This window comes from Sinohyriopsis cumingii, chromosome 10 (genome assembly GCF_028554795.1).
Source record: "Sinohyriopsis cumingii isolate HCF-2022 chromosome 10, ASM2855479v2, whole genome shotgun sequence".
NCBI lineage: Eukaryota > Metazoa > Mollusca > Bivalvia > Unionida > Unionidae > Sinohyriopsis > Sinohyriopsis cumingii.
Window position 1 is genome coordinate 64,630,621 of NC_142970.1, and position 24,673 is coordinate 64,655,293.

General features: G+C 35.2%; 1 protein-coding gene across 1 annotated transcript; it reads left to right on the forward strand.

Annotated features, from left to right (window-relative positions):
- The first annotated feature begins 2,015 nt into the window (after positions 1–2,015).
- Positions 2,016–23,375, forward strand: LOC149790278 (peroxidasin-like). Its single transcript, XM_089972323.1, has 14 exons — positions 2,016–2,126; positions 3,235–3,400; positions 5,071–5,164; positions 7,077–7,294; positions 7,687–7,875; positions 11,314–11,368; positions 11,818–11,930; positions 12,623–12,721; positions 13,565–13,675; positions 16,452–16,602; positions 17,986–18,204; positions 20,267–20,430; positions 20,778–20,889; positions 22,661–23,375. The coding sequence occupies exons 2-14, from the start codon at positions 3,235–3,237 to the stop codon at positions 22,824–22,826; spliced, it is 1,857 nt and encodes a 618-aa protein (XP_089828449.1). The 5' UTR covers positions 2,016–2,126; the 3' UTR covers positions 22,827–23,375.
- Positions 23,376–24,673: the final 1,298 nt, after the last annotated feature.

Here is a 24,673-nt window from a genome sequence, read left to right on the forward strand (position 1 = left end):
GGCTGCATGGGAAGCTCCAAATAAAGTCAATGATAATGCTTACATGATTGCACGTGAAGAACAAGCACCCTAGTATAAATCACAATCGACCACAAAATCGCACTTTTTAACGACGACGCCCGAAAGAAAGATTTTGAGAACGCACCTGATTTTGCTATAAACGTGTTTTCCCGCAGAGGTCAACATTTATTACCAGGAAGAGTTCCGAAGAACGCTGATGAGAGGTACAAATTGGTTTATAGAGTTAACCGGAAAGAGTAAGGTATTAGATAAGGATAGGAAGAAGGCCGATGATGACTGGTTTAGATTTACTGAATGGTCAAAACGCCAGTGAGCTCCAAGCTGACCCAAGAACCACGTTAGTACCTACGGGTTCCAAGATCACTCGCGATGAAACTAGGTGGTCATGCGAAAATGCATCCAGCAAGCGAATCCGTGGTCCGCAGCTACAACCAAGTCCCGATAACATTATTAGAGCGGCATCAGAATTAAGTACGGCCAACCTGCTGAATGATATTGATCGATCAGAACCCATTGTTGGGTGTATGTAATAAACGAGGTGATTGATAAATACGACGACGTGTACAGCGACGTCGGCGGTTAATCGCCGTAATTATATGCCGGTGTTAGCTATATAATGGACTCCACAGAGAATCATAAACATAGTAATTTTACGATTTAATAGAATAATTACAAATACCACTTCGGGTGCCACTATGTTTGTGTCGGGGTCGACAATGATGCCGTTATTTTGAGGTCATATTTCCCATGGCGATTAGTGCGCCGACAGGCGGCACCCTTGAGATATCGCTGGCTCAGCTACGTCGGCATTACACGTAGCCCAACATTAGATCAGCTACCAATGAATAACACAACTGTATTTTCGTGGAAAACTTTGAACGGGCGTCGGAAGAACACGTCGATGCAATTCCGGACAGCGCTTATCAAATCGAGAGAATCAATGTTAAATTTCAGCTGGGTATTAATAATGAAGAACTACCTCACTTACAGGTTGATGACTTAAACACTCCTGTTACAAATGACGAAATTTTTGAAAAGTTTACTTTAAATCACAAACACAGCATCTGGACCTGATACTCCTTTTTACCAGTGCACGAATAAAGTTCTATTAAAAATCTTTGAATCAGGCTACTTTCTTAAACAGTGGGAGAAGAGTATTATCTGTTATATCTATAAGTGCGATGACTAGAGCGATCCAAACAAGTACAAAGGTACATCTCTTATTGATACTATATGCAAAGTCTTTACTGATATATTGAATACTCCTATATACGCATGTGCTGAAGGCAATGGTCTGATATACAATGCACAAGCAGGGTTTAAGAAAAAAATACTTCGCATGCGACAATATCTTTATTATTCGGGTTTTAGCTCAGAAATATATACCAAGATGAAAAGGTAGATTTTATTGCCGTTTGCCAGTGTAGCAACAAGTAATGCATAACTGCTTCAGTATTCCATGACATGTTTACTTCCGTGTACGCAGGCGCTAAACAGAGAACTACAGTAGCGTGTTTCCCTTAATAATGTATAGCGTATATCAGTTCGTAGATTCGAGTTTAATCTTTAATCAACTTGTTTGACTTGCCTTTGTTTCCACCAAGTATTCCATTTATCAATGTTGCATAGGATTACGATCACTGCAGTTGGTTATATCGGTAATATATTTTACTACCAGTTCATGCAAACGTTTGTAAGACCTGCAATTGTTTCATGTAATTTTCCCTTGTTATCTCAGGTACTCATCTGAATGCGGAAATTTAACGATAGACTCATGGTTCGAATCTTATTCAACTAATCTTTTGAATCCTGGACAGTTTTGTTGCACACACGCATGCACACACAAAGGCAAATGGACAGGGCGTGGATACCTACTGAGGGAAACAATGAATTCTGTCAAAAATCCGTACGTATGCAGTTTGTCCTATCAGAATCCATTCTGAGCAATATAATACAGTATTGTTCTCTTAGATGCCTTTATTTCTGTATTTTCTTTTTGTTTGCTCTTTGTTGTGCATTTAGGAAGGTATACTGGGACTACGGAAAAAGTCGCACCATTGCTGTCACAGGGGACAGGATCCTGTGTGATTTTTTCGGTGTTTTTGGTAAATATTTTTGTTTCTTATTTACTGCTTTAGTCTGAAGTATATGATTGGCTTTGAAATAATGAGTAAGAAGCATAGATAGTACGAAAATCACGTGGGCCACAAAAAAGCTCATGAGTTTACCTTGCTTTTGAGAAAACTGGTCTAAGTGAGCAGTAGACGTAAATGTTTGGTGAACTGCGGACGGTGGAGTCTGTCACTAATGTAAACGGGACAACAACCATTGCGCAGAACAACGAATTTAGAGAGGAGTTCCTATGTTCATGCTGCATTAGGCCATATTCGGAACAGCAAGAGATCAAGGCCAGATCTTGATATATATATCAATGTAATAAGCGTGCTGATCAAATCATGTCTGGCTAATATTCCTAACGCGGACGTATACACGTATAGGACAGCATTAAATCCAGGAAACTAGACCTACTGGCATGTTTGTCAGCACAGGGGCTCCTTATAAAAAACATTGGGAGTATCCGTCAATGATTGTTGTGTTGTAGATCATTTAATTTGCTCACTTTCTAGATAATTTATTATGGTCATGTTCTGTATAGAACGTCGTATACGTGCATTCATGTGTTGTGCCTTTGTGTATGTAGGAGAGAGAGAGAGAGAGAGAGAGAGAACTTTGCGGAAAAAGCTTACAGTGGACAAAGACGAATGTAATTTATGTGTTACCTACAGTCAATGTACGTGAAATCATGTAACATTTCCGTTTATTGTGTTACGCTTTACCGAGTCCCGTAAATGAAAGTTCTTTAATAATCTAATACTTCAAATGAGAAACGTATGCATGTTTCGTCCATGAGAAATTACCTAACTTTAAATCACCTTGAATAGGAAAGGCATCATTCCGAATTGTTTCGCAAACAATGTAAAAATGAATGCAAAGGATATTTCCGGTGTGTTTTTCCAATCATTGACGAAAATTCTTAAGCGTGTCATAGAACATGCCCCAGGTTTTCCTTGGCGGTTAATTTTTTCATGACTTCTAATAACAAATATAAATTCTTGTTCGTTCCTTAATTTTATATTTATCTCTAAAATAAGAGCTCAGAACTTAAAAATGAATAATTTTATAACTGATTCATATTCATTTTATTCATTTTAGATGACGTCAGCAACCACGTTTCGTTTGGCTGTATCTGTGCTGACATGCACAGTACAGGCAACGTACTATTACGATTCCGTCTTTGCTAACTACGTCATGGCTGCTGTAAGGTTGGCTCTGATTGATATAGCTGAAGAAAATACAAATAACAAAGTCACCAACGCAGGTATAAATATGTTCAAAACTATAATTTGGGTTGAAATGTATATAGCTTTTGAGACTGAATTTGAGGTTTCTTTTCAGCCAATCAGAAAACGATCTCTAAAGTAAAACTTACTGTGATTGGTTTTGTTCAAAGTTCGTGATCCTAACTCAGACTCAACAGTTCAATCATCTTCAGACTTATATTTAGGTAATCCAAAATCAGGGATTAGGGGAGTTTGTAGGTGTGCACAATAATTTATACAGAGTGGAATTGCTTTCAAAAGGCCACATTTAAGAGAGAGAGAGAGAGAGAGAGAGAGAGAGAGAGACTAACTCATTATGGTAATTCAAATAAGTATTTGAGTTCAGATTTTGTTACTTGGAAATTACAAAAATGGGCGAAGTATGCACACAATCTATTCAACTTGTACAAAGACTGTGCTGTTACAGAAAGTGGTCCCACTATGGAGTTAATCAATCAACCTCTGGGTGAGTTTGGCTTTGAAAGTCGATATTTTCTTGTTTCGATGGTACCTAATTCAACAGACGTTGCCTACTGAAAGATTATTAAAGGCTCAAACAATATAAATGAAATATTTCTTTAATCACATAAAAACCACATATCACGAAACTGTACTAATTCACACTTGCATGCTATTTCTTGTCAGTAAACCTTTCAAAGGTGAATTTTAGTACTTGCAATACAAAACACGACCGAAACTCTCAATGCAATGTGTTATTCCGATCTCAAGTTACTAAACGAGGCGTACGTAAAAATAACCAGTTGATTCTCTACATTACGAAATCTAAGAAGGTCCTTATTACGGAACTAATCGTAACTGTCATCAAGTCGCGTGAGATTGTAAAGTATGACGTCTGCTCCAATAATTTGATAATTGGATAATTACTAGTTAGACAAATACGCCTGCTACCCATATTCAATAAGCTATCAGTAAAATCTAGCTAAGCATAAAATGGAGTCTTACATACAAAATAAATACGCCCTTGACTTCCTACAGTACTAACAAACAAATGGCAATAGGTGTTGGAAATCAGTCCTCGAATTCACGCAAAATTCAGACTAGAACCGAGCAGTTCATGTATAATTTGAGATCTCCAGATGTGCATCTTGACAGTAGATGTTATGAATTAATTTTAATCTAGATATTTTCTGATAGGTTGCTAATAAAACGTTATCATCTTCAATAAATCTAAAACGTACAGTGATACTCGTCTTAAGCAGGCACTCATGAGAAGTGGAAGAAAAGTTTCAGCATCTTTAGACAGGTGTCCGCTCAATAAAGGTATAAGTCAACGCCGATTTTGTGCAAGGAACCTTAATAGTCCATGATTAAAGAAGGTTATTGCATAATATCGGTAACAAATTTCGAAATGTTAGACAGTAACAGCGACGACATTTCATCAACAACAACAAGAACACCATCACCTTCACCACCACCAATAATAATCACAACAATAGCAACAACAAGAACATTAATAATAATAATAATAATAATAATAATAAGAAGAAGAAGAAGAAGAAGACGACGACGAAGAAGAAGAATTACAAACACATTCATAACGGTGATAATGATTATGGTAGTTGTAATAGTAGAGGAAGCGAAAATGTGTAGGATTCCTCGAATATGAGGAAACATTAATATACTTTTACTTTTTATTTTTTCTTTGCAGACGCTGACCAGCTACTACATTTATTTAACTCAGGACAATACAATGACAGTAATGCTTTCTTGGTTTCAAAGACGTTGGAAATACTACAGACAATGTACTCTCTCTCTCTCAGATGCACACACATACCTGATTAAATCACAACGTTGCTACTGTTCTTGACGTTATTACCAGATCTATCTCTGAATGACGTTGTTTCCGGATCTATCCCCGATTGACGTTATTACCAGATCTATCCCCGATTGACTTTACGACCAGTTCTATACCGGATTGACGTTCTTACCAGATCTATCCCCGATTTACGTTATTTTCCAGACCTATCCCGGACTCACGTTATCACCAGATCTGTCCCCGATTGGTTTTGTTTATGCTTACAATTTCGGGAGGGAGTTTGCCCAGAGGGGACAGGACGGATAGTAACTATTTAATTACTGCGGATAATGGATACTCTGCGATAAATTATTCTTCATCTCTAAGAAATGCCTTAACGGTCTAAAGTGATTTGTCGTTCTTTTCTCCTTTTATAGAGAACCCGGAACTGCCACGTCTGGTCCGTCCGTTCATGTGTTCATACCTGCACATGTTCGTTTGTGCAAACATAATGTACTGTAGAAAATTCTTGTAGACAGAGATATGGATAAATGTTATAAGGCCAGCAGGATCTGTATATTGTTGACCGTGTATGTATGTATGTATGTATGCATGTTTGTATGTGTGTATGTATATATGTATGTATGTATTCTCTATTCTACGTGTTGGTGTTGTTTAATTTATAATTTATGTACGTATGTATGTATGTATGTATGTATGTATGTATACATGTATGTATGTATGTATTCATGTATGTATGCATGAATGTATGTATGCATATATGTATGTACGCATGCATGTATGTATGTTTGCATGTGTGTATGTATGCATGCATGTGTGTGTATGTATGTGTGTATGAATGTATGTATGTATGTATGCAAGTACCTACGTACGTACCTATGTACGCATGTATGTATGTATATATGTATGGATATATGTATGTGTGTATGTATGTATGTGTGTATGCATATATGTATGTATGTATTCTACATTTTACGTGTTGGTGTTGTTTAATTTATAATTTATGTATGTATGTATGTATGTATGTATGCATGTATGTATGTACATATGTATGCATGCATGCATGTATGTATGTTTGTATGTGTGTATGCATGCATGTGTGTGTATGTATGTATGTATGTATTTATGTATGTTTGTATGTATGTATGTATGTATGTATGTGTATGTATGTGTGTATGTATGTGTGTATGCATGTCTGTATGTTTTTATGTAAATATGTATTAATGTATGTATGTATGGATGTATTTTTGTATGTGTTTATGTATGTATGTATGTATGTATGTGTGTATATATGTATGTATGTATGTGTGTATGTAGGCATGTATGTCTGTAGGTATGCAGGTAGGAATATAGGTAGGTAGGTATGTATGTAGATAGGATGGTCGGCAAGCATGCAGGCAGGCAGGCACGGAATGACGGACTGATGGATGGACGGATGGATGTATGCATCCATGTCTGTCTGTCTCTCTGTCTTTCTGTCTGTATGTATGAAGGCAGAAGTGCAGCAATTTTTGATGTATTTTGTATTTAAAAAGGTAAGCATGTCTTCGCAGGTATGTACATGTATGGAGGTAGGTAAGTAGGAGAGTAATATGTTTTATATTTTTATAAATGCACATGAAGTGTAAATAGGTATAATCTGTATATGTCTGTATGTGTGTACTTGTCCATATGCAAGTAGGTAAGTTTGTTGTATATATATATGTGTGTATGTGTGTATGTGTATGTGTGATAGTGTGCAGTGTACATATGTATAGTTTGTGTGTGTGCTCGTTTATTAATGCATTAGTTAACATAGAAATATATACGTATGTTCATTTTGTACGCACGTATGCCAAATCTATGATATACTTCTACAAGACTTCTAATGATGTATTCACAATTGATCATTCATTCAGCTATACAGCAACCCAATTGAACAGCATCGTTTATCATGAGACGTTCTATGCCATATTCCGAATCCGTGCAGTTTGCGTTGCCAGAAATTTCTTCAATTGCACCGGACAAGCGACAAGTATGTACCGGACATTGGACGGTTCATGCAATAACCTTGATCATCCAGAGTGGGGCATGGCCTTTAGGCCCCAGAGACGCTTGCTAGACCCAGAATATGATGGTACGTAGATTATCTACTAAAGTATATATTACTGTCTATCTTTCGTGACATGTTTTTGTCTGCTTTACATTTTAAGCTTTAATTAACTGCCATCTCTCGTTCGTTGTATCCTTTCGTTTTATATTGCTAGTCTGTCTGTCTGTCTATATGTCTATACATTTTTCTATTACATACTGTCATTCTCGATCGAAATGCATATGTCTCGGTTTTAGGATATCTCATAATACAAAAAACAAAACTTGCCTACCAATTAGGTGTATCTGAAATGTAGAACCAGTTATAACTTCTTCAATGCTTTTAATTTTAAGTGATAGAAAGTTGTTAAGTATTTTTACCAGTAAATTATATGAATCAATCATCGAGGTCTTAAAGTATTAATTTTCAAATACCAGATGGAGTATCCAGTCCGCGAACCCATACTGCAAGCGGAACCGGAACTCTGCCCAACCCAAGAACCATCAGTAATGTAGTTCACGCTAACACAGGCACTAAGACGACTTTAGATCAGAAGATCTCGCTGCATGTTTTCCAGTGGGGGCAGTTTTTGGACCATGACATTATCTCTACTCCAGTTTACACAGGTTATACCTGTATTTTTATTTATTTATTTATTTGTTCTTAGTTGTACTCAACCTGTCAAATGGTTTTTAACAACCATACTCGTCTGTGACTTATTCTGCATGCCATTCCGTTTGTCTGTCTGTCCCTCTGTCTGCTTGATCATTCTTCTTCAGCTTTGTATACAACACGAGGCTCCTTTCCGTTAAACTCGTGAATATTATTTTTATCTGTACCGGGATTCTGAACCTCACGATTTAAGAATGTTCACTTGTGGAATTATGCATTAAATTGTTTGCAAAGAGGATGGTCAATTCTGCTTGAGGACGCGTTTAGGCAAAGCAAATTTTTGACAAAGGTTCAGAAAGTCGGTATTCATTTCAATTTAGTGATTGTCTTCAAAACAGGATCAAAAGTCATTTTAAAAGGAAAACACATTGGTACACACTTACCTACATATCAATAAAATCGTATGCATGGGTTCGGGTCTCATGTCAGTGTCTGAGAAAATTTGCCAGGTAGCTTCCCTTTTGTCGATGGTTCTTATCGGGGTTTTCTTGGGTTTTCCTCTACAACCAATGTTGGCCGTTATGTGTAGACAGACTATCACGTGCTGAAAAATTGCAGTAAACCTATAACAACAACAACAATCTTCACATGTCAAAATTGCAGAGGCATATTTAATTTTCATTGTTACTAATAACTGTGATGCATTACTCTTTCGTAACAAGTAATATCAGAACGTTGGCATAAACTAATATAATAATCATGTTATACGTGATAGTCACAACTAATGCTTTCTCATACGAGCAAATATCTGTATCGAAAGTGTTAAAGAATGTTTAACAAATTAGCACTGCTTTATAATCGAAGGGAAACAGGGAAGATTGTAAAATAAAACTGTCGCATGCTTTTACAATTCTGACCAATTATGGCAGGGCGCGAATGATCAGGTCTGTGTTAATAAGACAGAGAGGCCAACATTGCTAGCTAAAGTTATTAACATCTTGTGTGAGAGCAGTAATTAGACCAAGCGAATATTTATACTTCAGTATGATAATGTAAAACTTTGAATTATTGTGTCTGGATGTGTTATCACAAAATTAGGTTGTTTAACACGTTCTATAACCGTGAAGCACACACATCTGTAAATAGGTTTAGATTCAAGCTTTCGAAAGGCTTCGGGCATAGAATGAATGCGTATTGTTCGGGTTCCTGGTCTGTTGCAAATGCGTTTTGAAAATTAAATCATGGTCAGTGTTCACAATTCGTTCAGGGTCTACCTGACGCACTATAAAAAAGGAAAAAGGAAAAAACTGAGCTTACAAACATCTTATCTGATATATTCAGGTTTGACCTTTCCGTACAGTTTTTTATTCGCATTTATTTCTAAATTGATCTTTTATTGAATTATTATTTATCTAATAATTAATTAGTTAATTAATTTGAGAAACTATAGTAAACTTACGAATTTATATTACTGAAGGATTTTTCACTGTTACGCTTAATGTAACTTGCTGAGTGATGCAGAGAGTGGGAACCGTTAAAATGAGAGGATATGTTTCTGTGTCTTATTTTACCAAAACATTATTTACATTATTTGATATACCCCGTTTTACACCATAATACTTTGTTATTCTGTGCCTCATGTTGGCAAATCTTGAAAGCCTTAATTCACTGAAAGATAAGATGAATGGAATAAAGTGATTTGTTTTTCGCGATATATATATATATATATATATATATATATATATATATATATATATATATATATATGATTCCCTCCATTCCGAAATGTCGCTTGCTTCCAGATTTTCAGGTTTCTTTAAGGCGATCTCTACTAGACGTGGTTGTGTGAAAAGGAAACGTTTAGCTTTGTACAGACTATCTTGTACTCAGAGTTTGTATACGTAGACTTTATTATCGCTTGAACGCAGGTCATTATTCTAATCCTTATATCGCTTTTCTAGGAGGAATTGTTAAGTTTTATCATCTTCCTGGGATCTGAATATGTTCTCCAGGTCCAATAATCTGCTTAATTTTTTAATCTCCTGTTCGATTTGCTGTAAATCCTTTTGGAAGTTAGGCGCTTCACTTGTTCTTTACCTTTTAAATGCCAACAAAATCTGTCTTAACAAGGCTATTGTTTCTATTTTCCTCTCAGTTTGCAACAATCTGCATTTGTAACAATAAGATTTTATTAGCTCTTTGAGTAGTTTTTTGGTCGATAGCTATTAATTTACGAATTTATCTCTCCTTGTCTTAGTTGTCCAAACACTTTTATCCCCCAAATTTAAACGCACTTGAGTATATAAAGGTCTTTGTTCAAACTATTAACTACATCTGTTAATTTAACAGTATCTCCTAAATTAGTGATACAGTTTTGTTGAGCTTCATGTAACAGTTATTTGTGTAACATATATTGGGTCACCAACTGCAGTCTCCCAATCAATTATTTAGCGTATAACACGTGAACCTTTCAGACACCATTAGGACCTCTCAGTGACATCTGTTGCAGCTTGCTGTGCAATGTAATAAAAAATTTATTTTGCACGGAGAGCATAATGAAAAGGTAACTATTAGGTTGTCAATTGTGAAATGCACTGGTTGTTTTAAGTAAATATATAGAACACAAATGTTTTTAGGTATTAAGGGTGAAATATACATAAAGTCTGAACGAAAATCAGGTGATGCACATGAATTAAAGATCACAAACATAAGAATAAAACAAATGATAGTAATCTCGTTTAGGGCCCAGTTTAGTAAGAGAATCAAACCCGGGATCCCACTTCGTTAGCGACTTAAAATATGTGAATTTCGCAATCTGATATCCGGTAACTTTTTCCACCAATACAAATGATTTTCAGGATTTCTTAAACAGACGTAACGATCGAAGATCTAGATTGCAAGTGCAATGCACGCCAAAAAAATAAAATATAAACTTAATTCTTCAGTTAATCAAGAAAACTAATTGAAGTACCTGAGTAAAAAGGGCAGTTGATACCAATAAAACCATCACCAACAGTTAAAACATCGTTCAGACCATTAGTCTGAAAATAAAAAGTTATCATTTAACAAAAAATTTATTCTCTGCGCAAAAGGAACACGTTATATAAAAGCTATAAAATCCGTGAATACCGGAAATAAATTGTATTTAAGGCACTATTACATGGTGTAATTTCTTTTTCTACCCGAATATGTTGTTTTATCTTAATTTTTTGCTATTATTATGTTTGCTATATAAATTTTGAACGAAGGTGTTATCAGCTGCAACATTTTCTTCTGTTTCTAAATTATATCTCTGTTACTGTAAATTTATGTTTCTATTGATAGGTGACCGAATAGCTTTATTCGTACTTTCTATTTGATTTCTTTCTTGCTTGTTTCCACCATGGTCGTGTTTTTTGTAATGTATTCTGATAAGATCTCTTAAACTGTATTCTAATGTTGATGAATTTCAGGAAGTAATGTTGGGACATTGGACTGTTGTGACACGAATCAAGTAAACGTAAATGCGTAAGTGCGATTTAACGTTTCACTGTTTGTTCTTTTTAAAATCATAGATTGATTCATTAAATATATAACCTAATAGTCCTACGTGCCCCTCTCTCTCTCTCTCTCTCTCTCTCTCTCTCTCTCTATATATATATATATATATATATATATATATATATATATATATATATATATATATATATGCTACCTTCTAGCCTTTCTAACTAGATCCATATACACATGCAAGCATGCACACATAATTAGTTTATTACATAATGTTGTTAGTGAGATAAACAGGTTTATAAATATATATAGACAGAACGGTTTTCGAATTCAACTTGCCTTGAAAATAAGAGACAGAGGATGCCTATTTAAACAAGGCCGAACTTGTGCTTCTGTTTGTGTAATTAATATAAGGAAAGTCACTATATCAAAAATTGTTTACATGTATCTTTCATTTCAAACAACAGAGAGAAGTGCATTCCAATTTACGTACCCAACGGCGATAGTTTCTTTAAAAACGGGACCTGCATGAACGTAAAACGCTCCACCCCGGCATTGGACGTGAGCTGCAATACGTTGAGTAAGTACAAAATAAAATACAAATCAGGACATTTTCGCAAGGATATACGTATGAGCTAAATTATTGGGAAAATACTTTCCTAAAAAAATCTATTTTCAGATGCTGTGAATTTAAAATTTTCCTGGTATAATAATTTTCGTCAATTTGGATGTCCCCAAAATATGAAAGTACTGTAACAAAAAAGTCATATATTATTAGCTTTATCGCTAATAGCCACATATGTGTACCAGACATTTCATGAAATTAGCAGTTGTGTTAACAAATGCTACAAATATACGTTCCACTTTTTTCTAAAACGAAAATAGACCAAGAAAACGCTTAGAACTCGAAATTGTTCTCCAGGAGGTAAATTAGAGATAACTTCTGACTTCCGGAATAATTGTATGTAGGAACAAGGCGCCTGATTTTTTTAATCACACAATAACAAATAAACATTTACTGGAAAAATATATTCGATGCTGCTCTGTTGGAAAAAGCGAGTCTAACACACACACACACACACACACACACACACAAAAGAAAGCGTTTACTTCGCTATCAACAAAAATAATGTCATCGTCATGAGATGACTAGACTGTATTTTGCTGAAAATCGTGTGTGCAAAATTTTTTAAATATACGTTACTCCTTGACCAAGACAATTGTATTGATTTATTTTTTTATTTTTATTATTTTTAATTTATTTATTTACAGCCGGACCACGACAGCAAGAGAACCAGATAACCTCGTACATTGATGCCTCCAATGTGTATGGTTCCTCAGCAGCTGAATTAATCAAATTTCGAAACCCAAGTTTGTCCTGCAATCTTTCAATCTTTCCATAGCTATCCCTTCGTGTTATATATATATATATATATATATATATATATATATATATATATATATATATATATATATATATATATATATATTGAAATTCTCTTATCATTAAGAATTAATCGAATATAATGAAAATATAAGGAGTCCAGATCTCTTGCATTTCTGTTCTTTTTATTATTAACCTGACTACCATGAATTAAAAAGTAAGTCGGACGCGATATATCCAAACGTATATGGTTCAAATAAGATGTATTTGGGTGGAACATCCATCATTCAGTTGTATATGGTTCTAATACAATGGCATTGGATGGGATATATATTTTTCTATAGATCTCGGTATCAATACTACTTACCAATTTTATCGAACATCATTCTTAAGGTCTTCAAGACCGATGTTCATATTTCCTTCTCACACATTTCACTGACGTCTGAGCATTTATATTTATAACAGGATACAAGACTAATTGGCACAAATGCCAAACCTTTTAAAAATATCGGAAAGCGGAAAAGGAGAGGTATGAAATGAATACAACGATAGATTCGTGTATAGCCACACTCGGAGTAAATTACTCGCTCAGTTTGGACGTAGGGATACGTTCTGCCCGTTAGCCTAGACATATATGTACGCCATATTGAGCATGTTCTTTCTGCCTACTTGTAAGATAATATACTATGAGACTAGCTGTCAAGCCTAATCTAAGCAGCATGTATTGGGGCAAACCAAAACTCATTTTGTCATTCATTCCATATTACAAAATCCACGAAAAGGTTGTATAATTTTTTTGTTGAAATAATGAGGTCTTTGCTTTACTCTAGCTGAAGATTTTCCCGAGTATATGACTGTCTCCGATGGTGACAACCTCCCAGCAGGTGATGACAATTCGAAGTGCACTCTGACAGTGACAGGGGAGAGTTGTTCCGTCGCTGGTAAGTTCAAGACGGCCGTACCAATGCACTGCGGGCACGTGTGTTGAATGGTAAATACACATGTGGCAATGCATGCTTAGAACGTCAGTATGCTTTAAGCTATGGATAATCTTACTTAGCGCGGTCAGCTTAAGGAATTCTTATTCCTGCTCAATTATAGATAAATTGCCAAGCAATTGTATGTACTCATGGATGCACAGCTTTATCAGTGTTAAAGAGTCATTTGTTGTACGTTTCTGGAAAGATAAGATACGAACTGGCAACGTGCTGGACACAAGTGAGTCGTTTTCTAATGAGCGGCGGTCACCAACTACATACAAATATGTAAAACAATGGAGTTTTGAATACTCTTGAGAAAGTGACCATCAACAACTGTTGTCATAATGGACAAATAGGATAGCCTTAAAAAAGATATGCGTAAGTGGAAATTTTATAAATTTAACCAACGCTGCGCGCCATTTAGCGTATTTTTGAAAAGATTTCTGTAACATGGATGAGCAATTACAGAAATATAGGAAAGAAGTGACAGCTTGATATCTTATTTACGGAATTCTGCCAACTGTTGTTTTCTTTTCTCTTAATGGGATAATTTGTTTTGAGTAAGTAATACGTTTAAAATATTGACAGTTATAAAGGTTTCTTAATCTAGAAAATAATCAATTATTTTAGACTGACAAACCCATGGCTACAAGTATGACCAACGTTCAGATAAAGGTTCCGATTAAAAATTAAATATTCATCTCGTACTAAACGAACATGCATTGTTAACTGTATCAAATTTGTATGGTTGCTATAAAGATAAAATTGTGTCGCATCCGATTAATTTTAAAGCTAAAAGAAAGCTGTCTGTTTGTATTAACTGCTATTGCTCGATATGGCCACCCCCCAACCCCCACCGTGCAAACAGATATCCAACCACATATACGAATGCTAATATATATATATATATATATATATATATATATATATATATATATATATATATATATATATATACTCATTATTCCCACTATGAAAACAAAGTCATATATGGACATCGTTCTTTTGCATACCAGGCCCCAGCAACGTGGAATGAATTGCCCACCGAACTTAGACACAAAGACACAGTGATCCTATTCAAGAGTGCTCTCAGAACTCACTTATTTCGACTGCAAGAACAAACTTAAAGACCTAATAATGTTTCCTACCTTAAGTATTCTCAGCATGTTTTTTTTATGTTTTCTAATTTCATGGTGTTTGTTTTTGTAATCATATCATTATATGTTTTTTATCTAATAGGTGTTGTCTAATGTTTTAAAGCGCTTAGAGCTTATAAAGATTAGACGCTATACAAAGTCCTTATTATTATCATTATTATTATTATTATTATTATTATATATATATATATATATATATATATATATATATATATATATATATATATATATATATATATTCTTTCCTTATTATTTATTATTTTCTTAATGTGGAATCTATATTATGACAAGGCTTAAAATCCATTTTCAATAATCATATCGTCATTCAGCACAAATATGCATTTGACTGACCGTTAAATATCGACTTCAAATCAAAATGTGATGGTTGTCATAAAGGTAAAAATATTTTCAATCAAGACGAACAAAAAAGAAACTATCCGCCTGTAATAATTGATATTTTTCGATTTTGTCACTCGCATGAGTGTACAAAGACACACACACACAAATAAACGAATGCTGGTTATGTATTTAATTTGTAATGTGGAATCAATATTAAGATAAAGTTGAACAAAAAAAAAAAAAAAAAAAAAAAAACCATATCATACCGTCATTCCCAGGTGACTCTAGAGTGAATGTTGTACCCGGTCTTGGCTCCTACCACACACTATTTGTACAGGAACACAATCGTATCGTGGATCTTCTCAAAGGACTAGGGTGGACAGATCCAGAGGAATTATTCCAGGAGGCCAGGAAAATAAATATCGCCCAAATTCAGCACATTACATACAATGAGTTTCTTTCCTGGCTCCTAACACGTAAAGTCATGACTAGTAATGGCCTCCTCAATACTGGTACTAGGGTGACTTACTTCAAAGGCTACGACCCGACCATAAACACTGACATTGCCAATGATTTTGGAATAGCATTCAGGTAAAAAATAGTTCCGGTCTATCACATTCATACAATTTCAACATTACCTTGTGTAAACTGTTTTGATAGCATTATTCACTCAAGTAATATATATATATATATATATATATATATATATATATATATATATATATATATATATATATATATATATATATATATATATATATATATATATATATATATATATATATATATTGGCGTCGTAAATAGGCATATTCATAACATAACAGAAAGAACTTTAGATCAATATCTAAATATCTAAATATCTAGCTTGCCAGATGGATAGATAGAGAATTAATGATAATAATGAGACAAAAGAGACAAAACAAATTGAAAGATTTGGTTAAAGATATATTATTTGAAATAAATAAACAATTGGGATCGAGCTGCAAGTTGTCTATTAGTTGTATGATGGATGGTTAAAGAGTCATCTGGATCAATGGATTTAAGGATGAATAAGAGCGTAGATGAATGGACGGGGAGATGTTAGTATCGATGAACATCTCTCTCTCTCTCTCTCTCATATATATATATATATATATATATATATATATATATATATATATATATATATATATATATATATATAACCATGCCGTTTAGAATAGGACATTCCTGGATAACGAATGAAATGAAACTTCACACAGAGAGTACAGAGACGACAGATATCAATGACCCGGATCTGAAAAATATTGAGAACACGTATCTTAATCCTCATATGCTTTACATGAGGGGAAGAACCGGAGCACATCGAATGCTGAAATGGATGACAGAAACAAAATGCCCTAAAACCGACAGGTACCTATATATGCATCGAGTTGTTTACTTGTACATATCCATATATATCTATCGGTATGTCTATGTACCTAACTATATATAAGTCTGTCTATCAATACATGTATCTTACACGTTTTGGAGACACTGAGATAGGGCGAAATCAAATACTAAATATTACATCTGCATGATGGCAGAACAAAAATGTTCTAACGGGTTAGGGACAGAGTTCATAGATATTAAAGGTAGACGATGTCTAGATACTCACAAAGTACAAAAGAAATAGAACCACAAAATGCGGCAAAAGCGTGGATTTGATTTGAAAGTAAATTACAATAGGACAGTGTACGATCTTTTCGACTAATTTTTCATCTCCTTCTTAGAAATGTAAATGTATCAAGTGCATTAGTTTGATACATGATACTAGTTGCATGTGCTGTAAAGACTCTAACAGATTAAACAATATTTGGTCCCTCTCATTTTTTCACGTTTGATTTCACGCATGTATAATAAGATTGCAAACTGTAGAGTTTCGAGGTGACATTGAAAAACTGAGATGACAATGGAATACGCCAACACACGAGTACTACTGATAACACACGAGTACTACTGATAACACACGAGTACTACTGATAACACACGAGTACTACTGATAACACATGAGTACTAGTGATAACACACGAGTACTACTATTGATAACACACGAGTACTACTGATAACACACGAGTACTACTGATAACACACGAGTACTACTGATAACACATGAGTACTAGTGATAACACACGAGTACTACTGATAACACACGAGTATTACACACGAGTACTACTGATAACACATGAGTACTAGTGATAACACACAAGTACTACTGATAACACACGAGTACTAGTGATAACACACGAGTACTACTGATAACACATGAGTACTAGTGATAACACACGAGTACTACTGATAACACACGAGTACTACTGATAACACATGAGTACTAGTGATAACACACGAGTACTACTGATAACACACGAGTACTACTGATAACACATGAGTACTAGTGATAACACACGAGTACTACTGATAACACATGCGTACTCTTGATTGCCTTTTTTAGAATTGTTGTTAATAAACAAAACCCTTTCCGGAACAGAGATCTAGCCAATCAATCGCATGGTAGACTCCAGTCATTTAACGTTAGAAACGAATAAAGAGCGAGCTTCATTCATCGTGCGGCGGACGATTAGATAATAGAATGCCTCATAACGTGTTTTCGTTCTATCTTATACAAACAGTATTAACTATCCTACAAGGTCATATCTTCTAATCATAGCATCTACTAATTAGTTCTCGCTACATTGTTTCTCCTCAAATGCTTTATCCTCTACATTATTACCATCCAAACTTCACACATGTTTAAAGATTCGTGGAAGATGGAGCGAGAAACAAGCTGTATTTGTCGAACGGTGTAAGTTATGACCTGGCGGCCTTAAACATAAACAGAGGAAGAGACCACGGAATTCCTCCTTACTGGAAATACCGGACAGAATTATGCGGTGAATCACTGGCTGATCCAAGTTCTTGGGCATCTCTGACATGGCACGATAGCACCACCATAGCACTACTGAAGAGTGTCTATCAGTAAGACAAACTTTTTTCAGTTCTACAATCACTCACACATTCACACAAACACAAAGAAGGCCAAAACATGTTTAGGCTTTGTATTCACTAAACTCCTCATTTGGTGAGCACAAATATACTCACATCTCTAATGATTTAACTCCAGAAACCAAAATAATAGGTGTTTGGTTTCACGCGTACTTGCAATAAATGAATAATTATTTTAATAATAAATGAAGAAAATCATTTGAAGAGAAGCAAGCTCCGTTTACTTTGCAAGTTGGCATTGCGAATAAATTTCATTACTTAGAGTAAATTGAGTGTTCCATCGTGGCCATGGTTCCCTGTGTACAGACAGTTCGAACACCCCGTTGCAAAATCTGCTGGCGTTAAGCGTATAAATTCTCCTTTTTTTACTTCAGAAGATATAGTCAAAAGCAAATGCTTTGAAATACAAGGATACGCAACACAAATTTCATGATCTTTTCAGATTCACTATAAACACCGGAAACTTTGTAAAACCTTAAGTCTGACAGCCAATTCAGATCCTAAATCTTAGTCCCAACGTATTTTGTTCAAATAATATGGGAAAACGTATTCCAAAACGTTGGCTTCCTAGTTAAATATATATCACAAGTAATGAAAGGCATACACAATTAGACACAGATGCTCCGCAGTCATGATGTTATGAAATATCTTGACATCTTTCATTATGCGAGTCGGCAAACAAGATTCGGGAAATTTAAATTCATCCTTGGATAGTGACATCCCTGAACAAATCGCAGAGTGGTTGTGTCGTTGTCTTGATCGTGTATAGGACACAAATACCTCACTGATACATAACACACGAAGGGTTGACCTCCATCAGTGCAGATGCAAAGCAATGGTCATAGGCAATAGAACACATTCTAGTTGGGCGGATCAATGCCCATCATATAAGACATTCTTTTCATGATTTAAATGCTTTTACGGGCATCCAAGATGATGCACCACATGATTAAATCTTGGGCGTTTCGAAGGCATATGGTTTATATAAGGAAATATGATCGCAAATTTTAAGAATTGTATGCACATTTTACCGTCATAAATTATTTAATATACATTGATATAACTCGAACATTTCTGACTTTAGCTCTGTGTTCAAGAACTATATCGTTATGTTTTATTTCTGGGAGGATTTATCTTCTTAAAATATTAATCTTATGCAATTCCTTCTCTGAATATGTTTACGATCTGCTGACGTCCCTCTAACCTGTTATATACATTTAGATTTTGCTGTATGAGTTCAATGCCACTTATCATCACATGATATACCATAATAGGTGCTCAAAATATCTGGTGCAGGAAGAACCGTGAAAACCCTTGGATGAACCACCTACCATCAGGATTTCTACTGGCAATCTTACGCACATGCCTACGTTGGCCGAGCCTAGATCAGTACCCATGCGTACAGAGAGGAGGTGGGAGTGATCTGTAATGTCAAGCGTCTTATACCGCTCAGTCACCGCTCCAGCCCAACATATCTTGAGATTTAATATAATGATGCAGAAACAAAACATGTTTCTGTATCTACTGTTGAGATTTGTGGAGAGTAAAGGCTCAGTGCATTATTTTTCATATTAGCCTTAAGTGTCCCTGTTTATATCAATATTTAGATTGATTAATCCACAACACCACCAACGCACGTCACCTAACACTCCTTGTACCAAACTATTCTTAATATCAACACTTGATATCGAACTAATTGCAATGATTAAAAAGCTATCCGCAAGAGCAAGAGGGCATATGTGACATACGGTTTACAAGATCTAAGAGAAAATAATGGAGTGCACCACTTAAGCGTTTAAGTCAGTACACTTCCGCGAAGAAAACTATGAATTGAATTGTATTTTAAAAATGTTACAAAGGACATGTTGCAGACCATGGCACATATGCAAAAAATGCTAACGAATCTCATTTTTTGAAACAGTTCTACTAACCAAATAGACATGACATGATACACTTTGTTTGCAGAATCCCTTAATCCTAGGTTGATCCCTTTTAATTTACGTGAATTTATCAATTTACATCTTAATTCATACAGATCACCGATGGACATAGACTTGTGGACTGGTCTTGTCACCGAAAAGATTTCCACACTCATCGTCGGTCCAACACTAAACTGCATCCTTTTAGCGCAGTTCAAGGCCCTCAAAAATGGAGACAGGTATTGGTTTGAGAGGCCGGAACCGGAAGGGTTTTCAATCGGTGAGTCAAAAACGTTCCAAAGGTAATGACTATCCGGCTAAATAAAAAAGTAAGCTAGATGTTAAAGATGAGGAGGTACAATTTATAAAAGGTGAGCGCTGTTTTCCGGTTTAGTAATCTGTTGTCCTTCACTATAGATGATTTCAACTCTCTAAAAAATAATGTCTTTAAAATGATGTATCACTCCTTTCTTCTTTTCTTGAAATCAGTGAGATGCACTTTTAATGTCTCTTTACCGAAATATATGTTCAGACATGCATGCTATTTTTTATATTAATTCCTTTTTTAAGGACTTTAATACACCTTTGTCATCTTTAACAAATACAGTTTTAATTATTGTGTTCCAGCAAAACTGACCGCCATAAAACAAACATCCCTCTCGGCCGTGCTGTGTGCAAACGTTTATGACGACAACTTCGTTATCCCTAAAGATGCGTTCCTCGCGGCAGACACCATAAAGTAAGATTATAGTATTTTGGTAATTTTCGTGACCGTTTTCTCACTGTTTTTGTGGATATCGCATTATTACAAAGTGAGACATTAGCAACGTGTTGGCAAGGTTTGAAAATAGAAAGGTAGAAATTTAAAAAAGGCTATTAAGGACGACTTATGTTAAAGTATGAAGCATTATATACAGCAACAAATGGTGGAATCAAGTTAAAATGAATGTATGTTTGTAAATGTAACGAATTTATCTTTAGTGCATATTGGAATGTTGGATATCAGTCCATAACGATAAAATATCATTATTTTGTGTATTTTATTCTTCGATGTGGGATGATTCTACACTTTCAAACGGGGGCAATGTAGAGACTTATGGTGTAAATAATCTTTGAGATATATACGTCCCTCTGTACGACCTTTTTATTGTTCCCAACGTTAATAACAGTCAAAATGGATTGCCATGAGACCCTGATAACATTTGTAAAATGAAATATACTTGCCAAATGAAAGATGAGTTTCTTTTGCATACCATCATGAAGGTGCTGACATTGGTACGAAGCGAACATAAACGTATATTCCCTATATGGAAGTTAACATGGCTTCCTAAACTGACGTAAACGTAACACTTAAGTGTAATATATTTAGCAGCGACCTAGTTTCAGTAGCAGAGATGCATTGTTTTAAATGAGTACATTCACCAGTAAACGAGACCAGAAAGTATTCGAAGAGTTAAACTTACTCCGAATTTAAGTAACATGTGATATGTAGTGTCAACTTACCAAACAGACCGCAACATTTCAGCTATTCTTTTGGATTTGGGGTGAACTCTTGACAACAGAGAACGCAAAATCCTTAGGAAAGTGGTACGCGTACAAGCCAGTTTAACAATGAAGAATCTGTTGCTTATTATAAAGGGATCAAAAGAAAAAAAAAGAGAAAAGAGGCAATTTAGAAACGATAGTTGTTTGAGTTACATTAAACAAATATGAAGTACTTCATTGGTACCGTACGTGAACAATCCTCAGGCAGGGGTAGGGGTACGGTTTGTTTTCTTAGCAGCAAGAAAACTACATATACAGCAGTGTGCATTTCCATCTGAAAATAAAGGGGATATCTGTGTATGTGTCTCTGTGTGTGTGTGATTTGGATTTATAACGTAGCTTTAAAAAAAAATTCAGTCATATCGCTATAGTGATATCTAGCACTGGGGCATCGTGCCGCAGACATGTAGCATGATGTCCCATTCAGTCACATTATTAATGACACTAGGCCGACGAGTCCTAACAATAACCGCTTAATGCTGAACGCCATGTGAGGCAGCTGTTAGTACCATTTTTATGTCTTTGGTATGACTCGGCCGTGGTTCGAACCCGCGACCTGACGCATCCAGGGCAAACACTAATAAAGGGTATGCAAAAAGATATTGTGTATGCATGTAATTTATAATGGTAAGATAACTGAATGAATACAAGTATCATTAGGCGAGGTTTGCTTGAATTGTCATCATTTTATGTCGTTTATTCTAAACTTTAATACACATTTTGAAATATTACATATGGTATAAGGGAAATAAGTCAAAATACCTTCTTACAGGTACAGCTGGTGCTTTTCTTTGCTGTATTTTCATACAAGAAATATTATTTCATCGAGATGTGAATTCATATTTCATTACTTAAATTGCAGGATCAGAAAAAAATCAAACCCTTAAACTTCGTCCGAATTTAATTAAAGCGTGAAATACAGCTTGAACTGGCCTACCTTTAATTATAAGCCTATACATTTACAGGAATCTGGCCGTATCCTGCTCACAGATACCAAAACTGGATCTCAGCCCTTGGAGTAAGTCCGCCAAGCGGAATTTGGACACAGGAAAAGATGACCTCACGAACAAAGTGGCGCACCTACTCCTGAAAATTCTAAAAGAGGGAGAGGCTGGTGGTGAAAAGAAGTAAAATTCATGACGACTATGACCAAATTTTTTTCTAATGTTTTAGTGAGCTCCTAATACATTTTTGTGCAAAATGCATATCAACATTACAATTGAACTGAATTAGAAGAATAAGGAATCAAATACATTTCTGAGTACTGACTTTATAATCTTTTAATGCTATATCTTTAATGATATCTTTATATCTGTGCTCCTTTCCATCTTTTGATCTGTGTCTTTTTTCTTGATTTTGTTTTCATATATCAATCATAAATAAATTTCCCTTTAGATCATTTCAAGGACAATTGCATACTGATGCAGTGTACAACTGATATTGCTCGTTATATCAATACTTTATGTGACGACTTTATTTTCTTTTTCGTTTGCTTTATGTACTTTGTCGTTCGCTTTATCTACTTTTTCGTTTGCTTTATCTACTTTGTCCGAGCGTAAGATCCTCCTATTTCAAACAGTATCAGTCTCTTTTGAAATGATGTACCAGTGTGACCTGGAGTTTTTATACATGTGATTTGGTAGTGAAATCATATCTTTTGAATACAACGAATTACTTCAATTGTGCCCTGTTTAATTCATAACAACACCCATAGAACACTGATCGGACAGGGCCAGTCCGATTTCAGACATACGTTTAATCTAAAATTTAGGAGTTGACGATATTTCAGTAAACACATAACCTAGCAGCAGGGACTGATGTATATGACACAATGTATAGTTTTTCAAAACTTTGCACTAGCCGCAGATACATGAAGTAAAAATATAGTTCTCGCATGCATGTCAGCCTTCCTTATCCTCTTTATGTTATAGGTGAAAAGTTTCCTCTTTTGTGTAGTGACCAAAAGTAAGGTATTAAGCCGCTCTGTGACCATACATAGTACATTACAGCTTTTTAGCACTTGTTTGGAATTTTGGATGAATTTTCGAGATTTAAAGTACAAAATGCCAAGGAAAACAGAAAAGTGTGGCCATCCCAAACAAGTCAAAAGAGGAGGAAAGTTTGTTTCCCAAATGGAGGTGTTAGCTTAAAATAAACGTATCAATAGATAAAAAAAATATTAAGAAGGGAAATATGTTGAGGCATGATTCCATCTATCACAGAAGAATTTGCAGGTAAAACTACTACTTCATCCTAGTAGCCCCATAACTAAAGGCAGAGTAGTCTGCATATATATATGAAATGCATGAGTGTAAAATTCAAATCATATAGATACATGCGCTTTATATTGGATGTATGCCAAAAATTTAAAGTAATGCTAAGTAGTGTGTGTGTGTGTGTGTGTGTGTGTGTGTGTGATTTGGATTTTTATCGTAGCTTTAAAATGTATTCAGTCATATCGCTACGATGTTTGCAGTGTGGCAATTTATAGCGATCCAGCACTGGGGCATCATGTCGCAGACATGTGGTATGATGTGCCACCCATTCACATTATCCTGACACCAGGCTGACCAGTCCTAGCACTAACATCTTAATGCTGAGCGCCTAGCGAGGCAGCTGTTAGTACCATTTTAATAAGTCCTTGATATGACTCGGCCGGGGTTCGAACACGCGACCTCCTGGATCCGAAGCGGACGCTCTAACCACTAGGCCACCCGAACGGTTAATATTCAGGTAGGGAGGGAAAAGGAGAAGCAACCTATTTACCGTTTTCAAAGGAATACACTTTTCAGAGAAATCATTAACCAATTTGGCACAATAATTTAATGTTTAAAATAATATGTCACGTATATTTCATATAATTAATATCATAAAAAAACGTTCACAACGAGCATTTTTAGTTCTAGAAATATTATGAATTGAAATAACCACTTGTACGGGACTGTCTTTCCTTTACACCATTGTACACGCAATAAAAA